We start from the raw sequence: 20,805 nt of genomic DNA, 5'->3' as shown, positions 1-20,805 counted from the left end.
TCACTTTACCATGTGACCCTAGGGTTATTCTGTTCGGGGTATTTTGCCCCTACCCTAAAGGGTGAGACAAAGAACACTGGAGAAGACCCTGAAATGGGGGTTACCAGGGTCGTACCTTGAAGGCCAGGGGCTGGGGCAGGGGCTCGTGGGCAAGTGCCTGGAGGCCAGGCCTTCATCCATGGGGTCCAGCCAGCCCAGCCTGAACTGGACGCATGGGCTCTCCTCCCCGTGGGCCCACCACCCAGCATGAAGGGTCCAGTGCTCTGTAAATCAGGCAGCAGACCAAGGCGGAGGCCTTGGCAGTCTGATCCAGGGTTATGGAGACTGGCTCTCGGAACATGGAACGTCACTTCTCGGTGGGGAAGGAGCCGGAGCTTGTGGTAGAGGTCGAGCACAGTGGCGTCATTTCAGTTTTGGACAAGGTATGGCACGGATTCACCCCCTCCTCTGAGGTGCCGGGTGTGGAATTGTTTTGAGCATCATAAATTTAAATGGAGCAATCTGTTGCAATTTGAGAGCAAAATCAAGAAGCTTAGACTCAATTACCACTATCAACACAATGGACTGGATTATACTCTCAGTACCACACAGAGGGGTTCACAATATAACTTTTTGTTTTACCAACAACAGAAGAATGAACCAAAATATCCAAGCGATTTCCATTCCAACACAACTCAGAGTCAAAGGCATCACTGAACGTGAGTTTAAGGATTACAACTTTTCTGCTAAATGATCCACAGCTAACATATTTATGGCAAATTCACCAGCATTAGATCAACAACACAGTAAGTACCCCCAGTGTTCTGCTTCCACAGCACTATGATTTCCCCACATAGGCTACTGCACATTATGCTGGTTTAAAAAATAAAATAAATAAAATTAAAAAAAAAAATGTTCAATTGAATTAGGGGTGGGTGATATGACGATATTAAATCGTGAACGATTACAACGTGAAAACGATCTGTCAAACTGTAGAGATTGTGGGATCGTCTAGGGCACATTCTATAAATTGCAGTTCTATGCTAATGCACCGACGCACCAGGCGTATTACATCGTCAACCTGACCGACCAATCATAGCGAATTACGGGCAGTGACGCGCTTTTTACCCGCCTGCTTGTTTATGTGTGTAGTGGTAGCCGCATGGAGAGCCATGGCTGAAAGCCAAACGGAGTTGGTCACTAAAAAAAATTCTACTTCCATTATATGGAATTGGTTTGGATTTTCCTCAACTGATGAAGCGCACAAAAGAGGTTCGCACGTCAAACTTGTACACTCATTTGAAGAGGAAGCAGCCCAAAATACTGAGAACCAAACAGCGAGGGGCCCGGCGGCACTGGTACCGCAGACGGAGGCAGCAGCTAGCATAAGACGAAAACAGTGAACATTAACACAGGCGTTTAAGAAAAGCACTCCGTATGACAAGTCAAGCAAGTGATGGAAAGAGGTAATAGAAGCAGTTACCTTTCATCTTGCAAAAGATATGGTACCGTTCAAGACGGTTGAAAACGTTGTTACTACTTTTGCAAGAGTGCACTTTATTAGAATGTTGTTGTTGTTTACCTTAAACTTGATTGTTTGCACATGCAGGCAAAACTGCGACTACTTAAAATAAAATCTATTTAGAAAGGTTCTTTGGACTAAATTGTCTTTTTTTCATTTTTCAATTTAAGATCCTGATAAAATCAAAATCGTGATTTTATTTTTAAAAAATCGTGATATGATATTTTTGCCATATCGCCCACCCCTAAATTGAACTTTCCACAACTGCCATTTCTTTAAACAAATTATTTATTGCCAACACAAATTCATGTTTCTGTAGTCAGAATAAATTCAATCTCTGGAAACAAATTAAAATTTTCACTAAAATCAAGTGATATGTTAGACAGGGGTTTGGGGCTGGTTTGACTCAGCTAGACGTTTTTGTGTTTTGTGGCAAGATGAACGGGATCCACAGGCAGCTGTCATTAGTTTAGTTCTTAGCAAGCTGACTGCAACGGATTCACAATGTTTCTCAATCTTTCATTTTATTGTGCTCTGATTAGTACTGTTAACCGAACAAGCATGGGCGTTCCACGTGCATGTCTCTAGACTGCAGCACAGTATGACGAGCGGCATGCGCGCCGTACGTACATGTGAGAGAGCCATGGATGTATGGAGAAAGCATGCAGCACGCTGAGTGCGGGACAGCCCCGCCCCTCAATGAGAGACAGAGGAGCAGCAGCGGCGTTCAGTGTGGAAGAGCCGTCACCATCACAAATTGGTCAGAGAGAATTAGAACAGGACTGAGTCCGTTTCGGTACACTGTAAAAAGTCCCGGTACACCAGGGGTTAAAATCTACAATTGCCAGTAGCATACTCCCTTCCATACATTTTCTACCACAGTCAAGGTAGGCAAGTGCCCTACCTTGCCATACACCACTGGTTGAGTGCTATTGACTAGATATAGTTGGCCTCACCTCGACATATAGCGTTGGCTCTGGAATCCAAGTCCTTGAAAGGGGTTCGCCGTGTAGCAGGCAGAGGGCCGGGATGGGCTTTTTGTTTGCCCCCAGACTCCCTGCCTGTTTGTTGGGGTTCTCCCGGGTAGGGTTAAAGGTTGCTTTCCTGCACCTTCCATCCAGAGAATGGGTCCTCACTGTTGTTTGCGCTTATGTGCCAAACAGCAGCTCACCCTTGAGTACCCACCCTTTTTGGAGGCCCTAGGATGAACGCTGGACAACACCCTGACCGGGGACTTCAACGCTCATGTGGGCAAGCCTCCAGCATGACCTGGAGGGGTGTGATTGGGATGAACAGCCTGCCTAATCTGAACCTGAGCAGTGTTCATTTATTGGACTTCTGTGCGAGTCACAGTCTGTCCATAATTAACAACATGTTTGAACACAAGGTTGTTCATCTGTGCTCTTCGCACGATGATGGTCTTGGTTGAAGGTCGGAGGATTGACCTAATAATCATATAATCTGACCTGCAACCATATGTTCTTGTCACTTGGTGAATAGAGGATCACATGGCAGACCTGGTATCCCCAAACAAATTCTTTTGAAAAATGCACCTTTCTGGACTTTTTTGGCTTTGACTATGTCGTTGGTCATTGGCTGTGGAGTTCGGTGGAGTAGCCATTGTGTCTGGTGATGTGTTCCAAAGATCAGCTGCTACCGCTGGCCATGTCCCCTGAGTTACCTGGAGTGAGGCCCGAGATTCCAGCTAATCTTCAGAAGAAGTACTGGGGATGGCAGGCTGGAGTTGGAGGTGGAGGAGCGGAGAAGGAGGTTTAGGTAGGCGTTGCCGTGTGTACTCATGGGGAACATGAGGTCTTTGGCAGCAGAATCAATGGACTGTGTGCATTTGATGGGATCCAGTGGGAGTGTGTTGTGGAGAGCTGGTTCATGGGACCACAGTATGTCTGGGCCTGGCTTCAGACTCTACGGGTGGAAAAACTACATTTGAGTTTACATCCCTCCCTCAGCGACAAGGACAAGGAAACACCATGCGACACAATCCATGCTATGCAACTGGCCAAACAACCACATCACCTTGGACACTGTTTTGCCAACTACTTTTTCTATAATTGTTCATAATTCTGTACATGATAATGCTGTTTATTTATTTATCAGTCAGATCATCACAAAGAGTGGATATGGTCACCATTCCGAAGAGGCGCAACAATCAGCCACCTGCTCTACATGAATGACATCAAGCTCCCCACACATGAATACCCCACATCTCCATACCAAGATGGCCGCGCACACGTCGTTGTCAGTTCTCTCCCTCTAACAGTTGTCTCTCTAATGGTGTTTTCTACTAGTTTTATACGCTCCTAAACTGTAACGTCAAATCGGTCACTTGAACTGCACATGATCACCTGTGCATCGTCTCTTTTATACCGTTTTATTGACAATAAGGCCGCATTACACTGAACTCACGTGAGTTTAGCCTGAGGCTAGAGCAACACCCTGCCTCTACCGGCATCTTACCTCTTCAGCCTGGATTCCTCACCCGTGTGGATCCCTCCGTGTGGCGCCCTCCTTGCTGGCTCCCTCTGGGTGGTCATCTCAGAACCAGACGTGTCGAAATTCGGCTGTCCGGGCTCGACTGATTGGGGATCGGTGTCGTTCAGCATCTTTTGGGGATCCCTCTTCGTGGAGGTGCGGGCGAAGGGTCGTCTTTGCCGCTCGCCAAGGACCCTCTGAAACCCGGACCCCAAGCTGTTCGTCCATCTGCAGAGCTGGCATATAGATTGGATCCTGATGCAGTGGGTTTGGTTTCCATCGCTGGAGATTTGTGGGGAACCAACTCCTGCTGGAACCCACTAGCACTAGCGGCGACAGCTTAGCAGCTATTGGGAAATAGCCGCTATCCGCGACTGGTCGTTAGCTTTGGCTATTAATCACCTGCTCTAGCCGCTAGCCGTGTGTGTTAATTGTGACCGCCTGGACAACGGCGGTGGAGCGTACCGCGAGCTCCACACCAGCGTCCGCTGGATACAATTAACTTTACTTACGAACTTTGTAGGTGGCAGTGACAATGAAGCTTTTTCTTGCCTTACTTCGGGCATTCTTGCATTGGTCCGTAGTACATTGACACTAGAACTCTCGCAGTGTACACAGTGACGTGCCCCGCCCCGCTCTTGGTCTTCGCAGTATAGTTACCATGGTTACACTCACCTGGTCCTTGACTATTCATAGATTGATGCCCTTTTATGTGCCAGTTTTAAATAACACTGGTCTCCTTCGTTTGTTGTGCCTTTCAGTTTTGGAAAATAACTTGAGACCTACAGAATCTTTAATCATTGACCTAACCAAGCCAAATAATGAGGTTTCTGTTAAAACGTCTATTGTAAAGAGGAAGTGTTTTATTCTACTTTTACTCTTATTGTCAGGTAACATCCAGCCGAACCCAGCCCCTTTACTGAACAGTATTGATACTCTTAATGAATTTAAAGCATGCTCTGGTCTTGGAATTATCCACATAAATGTCAGAAGTTTGTTCCCTAAAATTGACTTAATTAAAATATGGATACAGTTAACTGATACAGATATACTTGTTTTGTCAGAAACCTGGCTGAATAAAAATGCCCCAGATAAGGACATTTCTATTAGTGATTACAATGTCTTTCGAAGAGATCAGCCCAGAAAAGGAGGAGGTGCTATTTACATCAAGAAAAAAATTCAGGCCACCCCCATTACTTCTGTATCTTTGACTAAACAATTTGAGTTGCTTGCCCTAAAACTAGTGTTCTCTCAGGGTCAGTCTCTTATAATTATGGGCTGTTAGAGAACTCCTTCGGCCGGCACTGATGCTCTTTCGACCTGTTTAATGAGCTAGAGGTTAGCATGCATGCCTGGCCTCACTGTAACATAGAAAGTGAGTAACGGCAGTAAATGGTACATTTGGCTTGACATTTTGTCTGAGTGAGACGAGTCATGCACTTTGTAACCATAGATATAAAACATGACAAGATGATGCTAATGGTTCGGAGTTGCTAGGTAGCGTGCGTAAGTGGTGCTAACGCTACACTGTGCCTTACTGTTGCATGTTCTAATGTTTGTGGTGAAAGTTTGAAAATAAATGTTTTTGAACTGCCAAACATGACTAGCTTTTTATTTTAGTAAAGTGTATTTTCCAAGTATTTTTTGTAGGATTATGTAAGAATTATATTGACACCTTTTAAGTGTGTAGTTAAGAAATAGTCCTCTGAGAGAGTTAATTGCTAACACTACATAAAAGTGTTAAAAAAAACTTACACTGGTTGGTGTTAGGCAGTGTTAAATGTAACTACAAGAAGAGTCAAATTTACACTAACTTAGTGTAAAGGTACCAACACTCGAAAAAGTGTTAAATTAACATTCTGACGTGTGGACTCGTATAGACACACAATTTGGGTATGCTGATTTTACTGTGTACTTTGGATACCAAATGTGTCCGTTTTAGTATCGATACTCATGATAAATTGTCTATATTTTCACCAGTCTGCACAAATTTGAGTTAACTTTTTTCCGTCACAGTAGACAGTTATTTCAAATCTACTAAATTACTTCATAACAGCAAATATTACAGATGTATAAAATTTACTTAAATTTTTGAGTTAAATTAAGTTTCTGTCTATGAAAAACAAGTTGACCTTACTTAATTTGTTTAAATAAATATAACTTAAAACTTAGATGTAATTAAGTAAATGTTACTTAATATCTTCACAACTGTTATGTTTTATGGTAAGTAAAATTTACTTGATACCTGCAAGTGAGTGTTACTTGATATTGCAGCATTACATTCTACTTAAATCATTTGCGTGCAAATACTTACAATATATTTTTTAAGTAAATCTTATGAGTTATTTTTTTTTCAGTGTATGGACGAGGCTCAAAGCAACCTTCCAAAAAAATCCTTTTACCTTGAACTAGGGATGTCCGATAATGTCAGCCAATCGATAATATCATGTTCATGTTTTAAGACATGTGTGCAGATATGATACAGTCAGTGGAAGCTTAATAAACAAACAAACACAATGTCTCGCTATCCGAAGGAGGAGGTGCATTGAACGGGAAGCAGACCGTCGTGGTTTTCAATCAAACACTCTGATCACTTCAGTATAAATCTGATGTGTGCGTGTGACAGCTGTCATGGAGGTGTGTCGGATGTCATTAGTGGGGTCGTGGTGATTTTCACTCCAAAAGCAAATTAATTATATTCAAATTGTTTGTTGCGCAAAAGAAGAGATAAACATAGATAAAGAGAGAGAGAGAGAGAGAGAGAGAGAGAGAGAGAGAGAGAGAGAGAGAGAGAGAGAGAGAGAGAGAGAGAGAGAGAGATGCACACTTATCATTGATTAAAGATTTGATTTTCAAGTTATTTTATAATAGCATACCGCATTTCCTCAAATAATAGCCGGTATTCAATTGTTTCCACGAACAAATAAATGCCTGCCCTAAATACAAGCCGGGTCATCAAAAACAAACAAACAAACAAACAAACAAAAAAACTGACAACGATATGATCAGAAACTCTTTCAATTCTGTGAAGACTGGGGGGAGTGAAGCCGACCTCATCCCTTGCTTCAGAGGACCTGTCGGACCTGGGTCTCTGCTCCGGTCGGAACCGGAACATGGATGTATTATAATAGATTCATGGACCAGAGACGGACTGCAGCGCACGCTGGGAAAATGTTCTGATTGACGGGAGTGAAACGCTACGGCGCAACGGAGATGGAGACCCAGGTCCGACAGCACGTGAGGAAGATGAAGATGAGTTACTGAACGATGAGGATTGATTTAGAAATTAAAGCCTCCCTTAGATATAAGCTGTGAGATAAATGTAAGTCAGACAAATTGAGATTCCGACGTCTGTGGTTGTCTGTCATTAATGTCTGATCATAACAGTTTTAGAAAAGGACAGGGAGGAGATCGTAATGTTGTTATCAGATTTCGACTTTGGCTAACGGAGCGGGCATCACAGTTGTCAGTCTCTGCATAATTGTAATAGTTAATGTTGCATATGACGCCAGCTACCATTCCGAAAATTGGGGCCTAATGTCGGAATGGCTGTTGCCACCCCTGAAAATCTATAACATGTAAACAAATACGAATAAGTCCACTGGAAGTCAAGTTAAATAAAGTAATGCATCTGAATTTACAATTTCAGCTTTCTTTAAGAAATATTCTGTGTTAAGAATTTGCTTGACCGCCTTGTTAATACAGGTGTAACTCATTTGTGTGCAGCACGTCGGAGATCAAACAGTTCAGTGATCGCAGAGAAAATATTTTTTTACAGGCTAAAGGTGGATCAATACGGACGGAAGAGGAATAATCCGTTAGATAAACACATGATGTTCATGTTGGAAATTATTCCATCGATCTTTGTTCAGTACATTTTGACTTTTGGACTTTACAACTCTGTGGAGTTACTGGAAATGTTTGGATCGTCAGCTGCTCCGGTGAGTCCATGATACAGCGCAGGCTTCAAAATAATTATGAAATTAGGAGGCCAGTCCGTCTATGGAAAAATATATTTTTCAGCAGACATGTTAGTCACTACAAGACTAAACTAACAAAGCAGTTTAGTGTTTATATGTGCGCTTTTTATTCAGTTTGGGCAGCTCCAAGATCTCCATAAACTTTGATGGTGCTTGAAAGTTTCTCCGTTGGTAGGTTGTTACTAAGGCTCGGGCTACTTGCTGGAATAGTAAACTGTGTTCCATGACACACAGGAGTCTACTGCTGTGACTGATTGTTTTCCAGGTATTAGTCAGGCCCCATTTATTTCCATGGAAACGGGAAGCACACTCGCAAAAAACTTAAAATTTTGAGAGCAAAATGTCCATCAACATGAATATATATTTAATTTTATGCTTTAATTTGTTGGTAATTGTTGTATAATCTCAATATTACTTAGCCAGAGTGTAGCTAGTGTGGCGAACAGGTTGCTTGCTCACTAACACTTCGGTATATCGGTATACCAATCGGAAATTAAGAATTTGGACAATATCGGCTATCTGCAAGAAGTCAATATCAGACATCCCTACTTTGAACCTGTGACCACATCCGAGGTCTGCAAAGCCTTGGCTAGCTTGGATATTAAAAAAGCAGCTGGTCCTGACAAACTGGACCTTTTTTTTTCTTTTTTCTTTTTTTTTTTTTGAAGATGTCTGCCAATCATATAGTTGGGCCTTTAACTCACATTTCAATCTTAGCCTAAGCACCAATAAACTCCCAAGAGATTGAAAGTCTGCTTTCGTCCTTCCTTTGCTAAAAGGAGGTGACCCTTTGGACGTGAATAATTATAGGTGCATTTCCAAGTTATGCATTGTTGCAAAAATTCTGGAAAAACTTATTAGTGATCAGTTAAAAGATTCTTAGCATCCAATAATATTTTAAATCCATTTCAGTCTGGTTTTAGGAAGCAACACAGCACTGTCACCACTGGCCTGAAAGTTTTAAATGATTTTATCGAAGCACTTGATCTTAAGAAAGTCTGTGTTGCCCCTTTTTATTGATATAAGACTTTTGACCCAGTTGACCACATGATATTGATCAGTATCTTGAAGAAAATCAGCATTTCCTACCAGGCATCTGCCTGGTTTGTGGATTACCTGTCTTTATTAGAGATCTATCTCTATTTATATAAATGATCTTTGTGTGAACATGTCTAATGCTTCCTATCATTTCTATGCTGATGACACTGTTATTCGGTGTTGTGCATCCTCAGTAGTGTCTGCATTAGAGCAGTTACAGTCTGCTTTTAATGTTGTCAGGGCCTGCCTGCAAAGTCTTTAATTGCTTTTAAATGCCACCAAATTGAAAGTCATGGTTTTCTCGTCTTATATGAATGAAAATACTTCTACTGTTAAAACTACCCTAGTAATCCCAATAGAGATTGCCACCAATTACAAATACTTGGGTTTCCTTCTAGATTGGGAGCTCTCTTTTAAATTACATATTGGAAACCTGGTAAAGAAACTCAGACTAAAGCTTGGTTTTTATTACAGAAATTGCTTGTGTTTTTCGCTACGAGCGCTTAACCTGCTTGTGTTGTGAACTTTCTTTTTTTTTTTTTTTTTTACCTTTAATTGATTATGGAGATGTGCTGTGTATATATATGCCCCATCTAAATGCTTATCAGCCTTGGACACAATATATCACAGTGCATTGAGATTCTTCACGGGTTGTGCTCGCCTCACACATCATTGTTGGCTCTACGTTGAGTCTTACTGGCCATCTCTGAGCACTGGGCAAGAATCACAGTGGATGCTTGTGATCTAGGCTCTCCTCAGTCTGGTTCTGTCATCTCCTAAAGGATCGACAGCAAGCATCAACTGGAGAGTGCTTCTGCTTTTAATTATCCTATCACCACGACCCCTTTTGCACTTTGTTTTATCTATGTTTAATTGTTGCTCTATTTTGTTGTGATGTTATTGTTGTGCATCCTCAGTAGTGTTTGTTGACGATGTGTGTTGCCGCCTTCTTGGCCAGGTCACCCTTGAAAAAGAGATTACGATCTTCATGGGATTTTATCTGGTTAAATAAAGGTTAAATAAAAAAAAATTAAAAAGCTGTACGACAAGAGAAATCGACTCACTGATCCACACCACCAGGATCTACATCGACGACATTGGGATGTCATTCGGATCGGACAAGTGCGGCCGGATGGTCTCCAGGAGAGGCAAGATGATCAGAACTGAAGGGGTCAACCTACCAGAGGGCAACATAGGTGAGATCCAAGTTAGCTACAATACAGGCTAATGGAAACCATGAGGAGGCCACAAGAAATCCAACCACAACCAAATACTTCCAGAGAGTAAGCCCTGAAAAGTCAGTTGAATGGTAAGAACAAGATCCGAGCCATTAACAGGTATGAACTACCAGTCATCAGATACCCCGCTGTGATCATAAGCTGGCCAAAGGAGGAAATAGAAGCCTCAGATATCAAGACATGAAAGCTCCTCACCATGCACAGCGGGTTTCAACCCAAGTCCAACACCCTAAGACTGTATGCTAAGCGGAAAGACGGAGGCCGAGGCCTAGTGAGCACCAAGGCCACAGTCCAGGATGAAACAAGAGTACATCATGAAAATGGCCCCAAACAATGAACTGCTAAGAGAATGTTTCAGACAACAGAAACCCAAAGGAGAGGAAGCAGAGCAGACAACCTGGAGTGACAGGCCTCTACATGGCAAGTACCACTGCCAAATTGAAGAAGTGGCTCATATTGAGAAAACCTACCAATGGCTAAAAAAGAATGGACGGACTGACTGGATAAAGAGCAGAAGAAGGTGGTGGTGATAGATGTGGTGATACCAGCTGACGCCAACATCAGAAAGAAGGAACACAAAAAGGTTGAGAAGTACCAAGAGTTGAAGGCGAAGCTGGAATAGATGTGGAAGGTAAAGGCGAGTGTGGTCCCCGGGGTGGTAGGAGCACTCTGGGCAGTGACCCTCTGTGAGAGTGGCTCCAACAGATCCCAGGAACAACATATGAAGCCTCAGTCCAGAAGAACACAATCCTAGGAACAAGTAAGATACTGCGCAGGACCCTCAAATTAATTAATTTCCACAAAATTCACCAGAAGTCATCAGCTAAAACACATGAACGCACACGCACACTTTTCTTTATAAAGGTTGATACCCCCTTATCAAACTGTCATAGTTAATAATGCTAATAACTAGCCTGGAGTTAGCTATAGTCAGTTAGCTTTGAGTACACTCTCAATAATGTTATATCCTCTTGCACTGAATATATAAGGTTGTTTATGGTATGTGCAAGATACAACAAAATGAACTGAAGAAAATTAATCAGTGATTACCTTTCACCATGTGTGCTCGAATTAAAAAAATCCTTAACTGAAAAAAAAAATACGATCTTCAAGAAAGAGTGTTCACAAGAGTGACTGTTCAAAATAAATAAAACTAAGCTAAACATATCATACATATTTTAGATCATCCACATCATTTGGAGATAGGCTAAGGAGACAGGACTAGAAATAATTCTTTCTTTTTTTTTTATCAGTTATCAGTTATTACATTTGCAAAGGATTTTTTTTAACCAGGCCAATAATCAATAATCTAATAACCAGCCAATAACATAATAAGTTATTACGTTATTGGCCAAAAGTTGTTACTTTATCGGTTCAGGAGTTTTATTATGTTATAAGCCAGTTATTTCGTTATTGGCCTATTACATTTTAAAATTCAAGATCACATTATTGATCCCCACAGGGGTCCAAGAGTCCCAAGATAACAGAACATGCGTGAACCAGACATGGACATTGGAATAAGAGTCAAAATGAAAATAAAATTAGGTAAAATAAAATAAAATAAAAATAATCTTTAAAAAAAAGTAAGTAAGTAAGTAAGTAAGTAAGTAAGAATTACAAAAGAAATATACAGTCCAATCTACTGTCCTATTTATGTAGAATATACTTCTCTCCTGTCCAGAACTTCTTTGCGATGCAGATAGGGTCATTCTAATTCTCAGTTGAGTGATCCACTGATGCTCAGGTAGTTTTATATATCCTTCTGTGGGGAAGATGCTTCCACCTATGGCTAGGTTGCTGTTGGTACATATAGATCTACCAATCACTGTTCTCATTCATCTCTCCAAGACCTCATTAAAAAATGAGGTGTCACTTTTTGAAATCACATTTACTAAATGTTAAAAGTTAAGATTTAACATTTAGATTATAATTTTAACACAACAGTAAATATGTAAAAAATAATAATAATAATAATAAATATTGCAATATGGGAAAAATTGCATGTTCATTCAACATGTGCACTTTTACCCTAGAAGTTGTATCTCTGTTTTGTTTATAACAATTGACTGTCACTCCAAATAAGGTCTGATTCAATGATATTTTAGCTATATTTTTTTGTCACTGGAAATGTTCTAAACAATCCACCCATCCATTTAACAGACCCATCCAAAAGAATTTATCTTAATAATATGATAATAATAATAAAATCCCAAAACATTATTAATTGAGCAGCTTTAACACTATCTTTTCTTATGTACTAAAGTTTTCGGGGAAAATTTTTAGATCTGCCATTCAGGTGGATGTTACTTAGACATGTGACAAAGACACACGCAAAAGCAGTTTAGGAACAACTCAAACAAACATGAAACACAGCACAAGGTCTTGACTTGGTCTCCAAATTCCCTAGATCCCAAACTGATCTGGAACAAACCCATATCTAGTTGTGTTTTTCAATACATGACCAGAGGGGAGGCTGCTGAACAGGCAGGGTGAGTGGGGTCCCTACAGATGTTTGAGGCCCATCAGAGGAGACGGATTGAGTACCACACCATACATCCGTAGATTAGCACACTTCCTATGGTGCAGCGACAAAAAATTTTCAGGTGAGGTGGAGGGAGTTTGTTCTTCCTTTTTAATATTTTTTAATGTTCACAGTGCAGCCAAACTGTATCCTCTTGAAATCAATAATCAATAACTTCTTTGGTCTTTCTGGATTTGAGGTTGAGGTGGTTGTCCCTGCACCAGGCCACTAGTCTCTGGACCTCCTCCTTGTATGTTGCCTCATTGTTGCCGCTAATCAGTCCCATGATGGTCGTATCATCAGCAAATTTGATGACAGTGTTAGCATCTCTGGTGGTGATGTATTCTGGTGTTGAGGGCAGTGGTGGAGGTATGGAGGTGCCCATCCTGATATCCTGAGTTCTGTCTGTCAGGAAGTCCATGAGCCACCAACAGATGTGTGTTCAGAGCTGCAGAATGTGCAGTTTGTTGACGAGTCGTTGGCTGTATCAGGGCTTTCAATGTGGCTGAAAGTGGTGTGAAGGACTATAGAGATGGCATCGTCTGCTGATCTGTTACCTGTAGGCAAACTGATGTTGGTCAAGGTCAGGTCGAATCAGGGCCTTGTTGTCTTGCATCAGCGGACTTTTTCCTTATTTATTCAGAAAATATAATTTACTAATATAAACAATTGTCTGTGGAGAAAAAAGGCAAGTGTCTTCTGTTTTCTGTCCTTGTAGTGGTTAACTACCTAAAAACATACATTAATCTAGACAAGAATTAACACATGAAATTATTTAATGTGAGTACACTGTGTGACGATGCCTTTATTTACTTTTATTACTGGAGATTACTGAGTGAATGGAAGCTTCTACACTGTAAAAAAAAATCGTAAAAAAAAAACGGTAAATTTCTGGCAGCAGGGGCGCCATAAAAATGCCGTAAAATAACGGAAAATTACTTACCCGTAAAAATACAGATATTTTCCATAATTAAAATGCAGTTTGTACTCGTCATTTAACAAGATTTTGTCTTATTTTCAGGTTGTATAATATTTTCACATTTTAAAACAATTAAATCACCTAGAAATATGGTAAATAAATGTTGTATTACGAACAATAAAGCTTAAATTTACAGAAATGTGCCGTCATTAATCGGTTTTAATGACATTATTTTATGGGAAGAGATTGTATAATAATTTATATTTGATGTAATACAACAGTATGACACAAAATAATGTGATTAATCTTTCAAAACACGTCAAAAAACTGTTGCAAAACTAGATATTTGGTTAGATTGCATTACATTTTAAAATAATGAAATTACCCATATAGACGGCAAATTAACATTGTAATATGAATAATAATGCTTAAAGTTACAGAAATGTGCTCTTATTAGTTGTTTTAATGGCATTATTTTATTTAAAAAGGCTGCAGGCTATATTAGATTAGATGTAATATAACAGTATACAACAATAATTTGATCTTTTCAAAACATGAGAACATGAGAAAAAATGAGACCAAGCTGAACAAGAACAGCTACAATTTCCCATTCTCTGTATTTTTATTCAACTGTAGCAGGTAACCATTATTACAGCAATATTCAAAAATCTATTCAATTAAAATGACCAACCAAACCAAAACAAAATTCAACTGAACTGGTAATGAAAGAAAAAAGTTTAAAAAAAATAAAAATTAAAAAAAAAATAGTTGAGTTATCAATTTACATACAAGTCACCATACATTCACAACACCGATTAGAAACTTGGTGAAACTTCACTGGAAATAAATCCATACTCTATACCAGGGGTCGGCAACCCTCAACATTTGGAAAGAAAACATTGGGAGCCACAAAACCCCTTTGACATCTAAAATTAAGATAACACTGCATATATCACCTCTATGCTAGGCCCATAGTGTGTTGCATTTATGAAATGAAATAACTGCTACAGAGAAAACGAAATTGCATTATGCATACATAACGGGATTTATCCATGGTTGGCTTACCTGGGGTCGAAAAGTTCAATTAAAAGCGGGCTGGACCTGCCGGTGGGTGTCGAACGTCGGCAGTTGTGGCGTATATTTTGTGCAACAAAAAATTAAATACATTTTATTTTAATGTTAAAAGATCACCATCAATTCAAATTTAGAATTAGATTTAAAAAACTAATGCACTAAAATAAAAATACATTTGAATTAAATACTCGAAAGCAACTAGTTAATGAGCTGCAATGCACTGTGGGAGTTCAGTGTTTTTTGGTTGATGTTACAACCATAAGTGTGGTGTGGCATTCAGTGTCATTCAGTTGTTGTGTAACTCTCGCTCATTCACTGATGAGTGACTAGTTGCCGCTATTCTGAGGCAGTTAGTGAGCGTGAAAAAGTGAACGGCTTTGATCAGTGTCCTTGCTCCGCACCGCTCGCTGCAGAGAGCTGCAACAGAGGAACGAAAGAGCCGCATGTGGCTCCGGAGCCACGGGTTGCCGACCCCTGCTCTATACAGTTGACGAGGTGTGGTGTCCATACTTGAACTACTTGTTGATCGTAGTGAAGTTGCTGTTTCTGAGCTGTAACCACCTGAAGAGAAGACAGAAAACATTAGCTGTTATTAAATAATAACAGCTAATAACAGTTTAAGAGGCAGGACCAGGATAAAGGTGCAAGAATATACAGCCTTTTCCAACACCACAGCAGTCACACGAGTCCCACTATAGATGACACTGTTGCTTTGGGACAGACAAGCTTGCAAGATCTCAACATAACACACTACAAAGAAAATACACACCAGGCTGACTATACATGGGAACTAAATGAACAACATATTGTTGTTGGGGGAACTATTGCTACTGCTGGATACAAAAGTTATTTTTTTCTGTACATTGTGATAAAGTATCCTGTGTTCATCCCATAATCCCATCCCATCATTAGTTGTGTGTCATTTGCTACCGAATCAGAATCTAGAGAAGATAGACCCAACTGATGATACAGAATAATAAGCACACTGTCAATTCACTGCTGCTGATTGTACTATATAACACTAAATTACAGGTAGATTATGTTATTTTTCAGCCCATCTAACCCAAAAGAGTAATTGTGTGCAACAGATGCATGTATTCACCAGAGAGGGGCATCTGGTCAGACTGTGTTACTGGACTTGTACTGGTACTGGCTCTGCTCAACTGTTGTTTGCTCTGGCTGCTTGGAGGACTGTCCAAGACATGTTGTTGGCCTTATTAAAGGACAGATAGTAGTAATATTTAAACACAGACATCACATAGCTCAATGTGAGTATATTATTACCTAATATAATTCTATCCTCAGTAGCCATTAATATATTTTAAACTGTTCCTTTCTCAATATAATGCAGTACACCACCACTAAGACCCACTATGAAATCAGTGATGAACAAGGTGTAGTGTATAGTCATCACCTTTTTCAAAACATCAACAAAAATGTAGAGAAGATTCTTTGAAGTATAATTCATAGTAGAACTGCTGTATTGGACTGCATTGATTAGTACAGGTGGACCTAATAAGTAGATTTTGACTATGCATATTTTTTAATGTGAAAGTTTATTCTGTACAAACTGAAACACATACTTGTTTTTTTGAGCAGTGACAGACATTTCCTGGCTTCAACTGGTCTGAGGACAGAAGGGAGGTCACTCTCCTGCAGGTAGCTCAGGTCCTCAACTCCTAAACACTGCAGATGCTCCAGCAAAGGCTCAGGGTCTCTCAGTTTAGGCACTGATTTGATGAAAGACAGAAGCAGACTCTCTGCATCCATGACTAGGACTAGAAGGGATGAAAAATACTGTTACTGTCAGATTTTAATCTTTCGAACTCCAGATGACTGAGTCAACAATGCTATGCTTAAGTGAATTTACTCTTGTCCCACAAAGCTTGTACACATGCAAATGGTAATAATCTAGTTTCTGCTCAGGCTTCCAACATTTCATGCTTGTTTCACTTCATACAATGCAAATGCTGGCACATAGGACACATCATGAGGTGTAACAAAGTATACGTGCTGGTCCTGCATCACAAGCATGAGCTGAATCTGTCTGAATTCAAGTGCCTCACCTTGGTTTAAACACAGAAAGACCCTTTTTGTACTGAGTGCCTTTCCACTGCATCTCTGTAGCTGCTCAACATTGGGTTCTTTGATTAAGGTTTCTCCTACTGCGTAGCGCACTGCTTCACTGTGTTATGCCATGAAATCCACTCTCACCACTTATCTGCAGAGAGAAAGAAAAAAAATGATGACTCATGAAATTTACCAAAATCAAATAAATGCTATTGGTTGTGAAAAAGTGGACCTACACTGTGTTAGCAGATCTCCCCTTAATAAACTAGAAGATGATCGTTAGCTTACCCTTTACATATTTTTCAGTATTGTTTTGAATTTCATGTTGACCAATGACTAGTGTTGCACCAAAATTAAAATTTGAAAAACCTTGAAAAAGGCAGAGTAGGTCGCTCCTACTATATTTGTGAGAGGCAAGAGGAAGATGAAAATATTAGTTTTAAGAAACAGTAACTGGTTGAAATAAACCATTACCAAATCTCAGTATCATTCATAAAACATTTGCTCTCTCTTCTTTGGAAAAAAAATCCACTTAAAATGGCTTATTAGCTACACCTGCAAGTGGAGGAGTAGGAGCAGTCTGCGTGGAAAGAAGACTTTGACATTTTGACACGTTCCATAAAATCCAAGCTTCCTATCCTAGCCAGAAATCATGCCATTTATGGGGCGGCTATGGCTCAGTAGGTAGAGTGGGTTGTCAATGAACCGAAGGATTAGGGGTTCGATCCTCCGAGCGTGCCATATGCCGAAGTGTCCTTGAGCAAGACACTGAACCCCCAGTTGCTCCCAGTGTAACTGGCACTGGTGTGTGAATGTGTGTGTGCTTGTGTGAGCGAATGGGTGGATGTATCTCTGACTGTAAAAGCGCTTTGAGTACCTTTGAGTAGGTAGAAAAGCGCTATATAAGAGCAAGACCATTTACCGTTTCAAGACACGCAGTAAAAGTTATGGCCAAAAAATTAGTGAAAATGTAGAAGAGGGTTAATTGTTGCAGCTCTAAACAAATGTTGTTCCTCTTTCTCTCCGCCTGTGTCAGTCAGTTCACAAAAGTAAACGTAATGACTCACTGTTAAGTGCTAAGCTAACGTTAGCGTAAATAAAATAAAAAGTGGTTGGTCTGGCTGACTACTAACACTCATAGATATATATTTATGACTAACACTGGCAGACGCCACTGGAAGACGCCGCCGCCGGGCATACTTTTGTCATCATAGTTAGCTAACATTTCAATTGACGACATGCTAGCGGATTGGTTTTGTCGAATGAGTAAAGTCAGAGGCATGGTGGTAAATTAAGCTAATACTACTCAGCTTCATTGTGATACTTCGTCCTTCTTCCAGCCTCAACATTAGCTGCTGTTTGCTCCAAGTTTCTGTGACCAAACGGGAACAGCCGCGTGGTGGTTGTTGACCTTGTTAAGCGTAACGTCAAAGATGGATGTTCAGTGTCCCAACAGCCAATGACATGTCTTCTTCTTCTTCTTCTTCTTCTCCAACCGTTTCTGTCGACCAATCCAAACGGGACCCGCGCTTTTCAAAGCACGCACTCCAATGACATGTTGCTTTTACGTTTGTGTTTGTGCAGGGAAACGTTGCAGCAGTAAAATGTCTCCTGATTACACATGTTTTGTTCAAGACGAAAAAAAAATAAAAATAAAAAAATCAGGACGTTGTGATTTACATTGGGTTGTATATATATACACACACAATAGCCTACAGTGTTAAATAGTTATTTTACTTTTAATTTCTCAGTAATGTTAAATGATTTTTTTAAGTTTTAAGTTTTGTTGAATTTTACAGTTTATTCCATTAAATAAAAGACAAATATTTGTAAAATTACGATACATTTGTGAACATATTTTAACAATAAATATCTGTATTTCTAATGTTTTTTTTTGTAAAGGAACAGAAATACCATGTTTTCACACGTATTTTCACAGTTACAGTGATTTCCTGTTATTTTAAATTTCGCAGTCTTTTTCGTTGATTGTCCAGATTGTTTCTGTATTTTTAAAATACAAAAATAATCTGTAAAAATAAACAGTAAAAGTCCGTTATATTACTTTTTTTTTTTTTTTTTACAGTGTAGGGTCTGAGTCCAAGTCCAAGTCTCAATAATTAACAATAACTACAATAAATAATAACTGTATGTACATCATCACAATGCACACACAAATAACAGAGCCATTAGAAGTTCTGAAGCAGAGGTAGAGAATATCCTACTGCACTCTAAATGATGGTGGAGGTTTGATGGTGGAGGTCTGAACAGAGCCTAAGGATATCACATACTGTAGATGTTATTTCTGTTTCTGTCCAAGGAAATCAATAATAGTTATTTTCAAATAGACATGGGTTAGATATTTTTTTGCCTTATTTAGTATTGCCCTTTGGTATCATATTAGGTATTCTCCTATTTCTCAGATGGAGAGCTTTATACTGGAACTGTGGCAGATTACAGGGGGAACAGGCCAGTCATCTCCAGGCACCTCAGTGAGGGCAAGCATGTTGACCTGAAGTTGGATGACACATTAGGATGGCTGGAGGGTAAGTGTGATGTCTCTCTAGGCATAAGTCATAGTAGTGAATAGAACTTTAATAGTGGTAATGCAAGTGTGGAGTGCACATTCTGGGTTTGTGTCCCAAATGTACAGTTCTCTCACTGTATTCTTTTGTTGTTTTGATAGTTCTTGAGAAATTCAAAATGTGAAGAGTGCCAGTGAGCCTGACATTACTGTAAGGGCATAGTTCAAGCGCATGAAGTTTATTTATAGTTTACACACAAGTAAAAAGAATATTGAACAGATCAATGCTATAACAAAACATGCAGTACATCAAGAAGAGAAATAAATATTAAGTTTGAGATGGGAATGTGCAGGAGGAACCAAAATACAAACCCATAGGGGCTTGTCAGGTGGCCCTCCTAAATGGCAAACATTCGGCATGAAAAAAAATAATCAAATAATACAAAACTACTGTAATTATTATTATTAAAAAAAAAAACACTAGTAAAGAAAAAGAATACATAATTTCAAAAGAGGAATGGAGGTATTTAGAGTAGTGGAGAAGGTAAAATTAAATATAATGGAAGTGGATGGATTACAAATTTGCAATGCACAATTGGTCCAATAAAAGATATATTGTTTAATTCGTGAATTACTTAACAATGGTACAGTTTCTAATGTGAGCTGTTAAGGAATTCCAATAATGAGGACCCCTGTATCTAACTGAAAATTGTGTGAACGTGGTCCTAAAGAAATAAGGATGGAGATTACTTTAATGGTGGTTCTTATGTTTTAGTAGAGTGAGTGAAAATACTCAGCTATGTGTTTATTATAGATCCGACCTTCATCAGCTCCAGCTTCATTCCAGAGGAGGAGAAAATCTACTTCTTCTTCAGCGAAGTAGGCAGAGAATATGACTTCATCGACAGATTTATTGTGTCTCGTGTTTCTCAGATCTGTGTGGTAAGTGTAAAGCAGTAAGTCTCATGCAACAGCAACTTATTCAAACTAATTTGTTCTTAAGAACATTTACCAATTTTCTCCTTTTTTTTTTTTTTTTTTTTTTGAGAATCAAGAGAAAGAATCAAGTCAGTAACCGTGATAACCTGTGAAGGAAAGCAGATTTTTAAAATCTTAAACATTTGAAATCACATTTTATTTATTTATTTTTTTATTTATTTATTTTTTTGTATTTTGGCCTGCACCAGCACCTCAATTGTACAGAAATAGAAGCGCAAGCATAAGCACGTTACAAGGCAATATTTGCACTTTATTTGCATTTTATTTACAGTTTATTTATTTAATCCCGAACTTTAATTATTTTGAATATATATATTATATATTCTATCTAAATCCAAATATTGAGCCTTGTAGCAACTTGATTTGTTATAATTGCTAGCCCTTTCAGTGTTGTAGTACAGTGATATGAAAAAAGTGTTAGTTATTCAAAGATAACAGAAGTAAATTAAGGCAA

At 39.4% G+C, this 20,805-nt stretch overlaps 1 protein-coding gene across 1 annotated transcript in view; it reads left to right on the top strand.

The window, feature by feature from the left end:
- The window catches only part of sema4ab (sema domain, immunoglobulin domain (Ig), transmembrane domain (TM) and short cytoplasmic domain, (semaphorin) 4Ab), a 102,243-nt gene that overhangs the window by 30,339 nt on the left and 51,099 nt on the right, over positions 1–20,805 (top strand). The window contains exons 7-8 of the mRNA XM_047604241.1: positions 19,252–19,374; positions 20,167–20,294. Of these exons, the coding sequence (XP_047460197.1) occupies positions 19,252–19,374; positions 20,167–20,294 (251 nt within the window). The remainder of the gene's footprint in view (positions 1–19,251; positions 19,375–20,166; positions 20,295–20,805) is intronic.

The sequence above is a fragment of the Mugil cephalus genome, chromosome 14, assembly GCF_022458985.1.
Source record: "Mugil cephalus isolate CIBA_MC_2020 chromosome 14, CIBA_Mcephalus_1.1, whole genome shotgun sequence".
Classification (NCBI taxonomy): Eukaryota; Metazoa; Chordata; class Actinopteri; order Mugiliformes; family Mugilidae; genus Mugil; species Mugil cephalus.
Note: the sequence above shows the minus strand (reverse complement) of the source record. Positions and strands in the feature narration are given on the sequence as shown.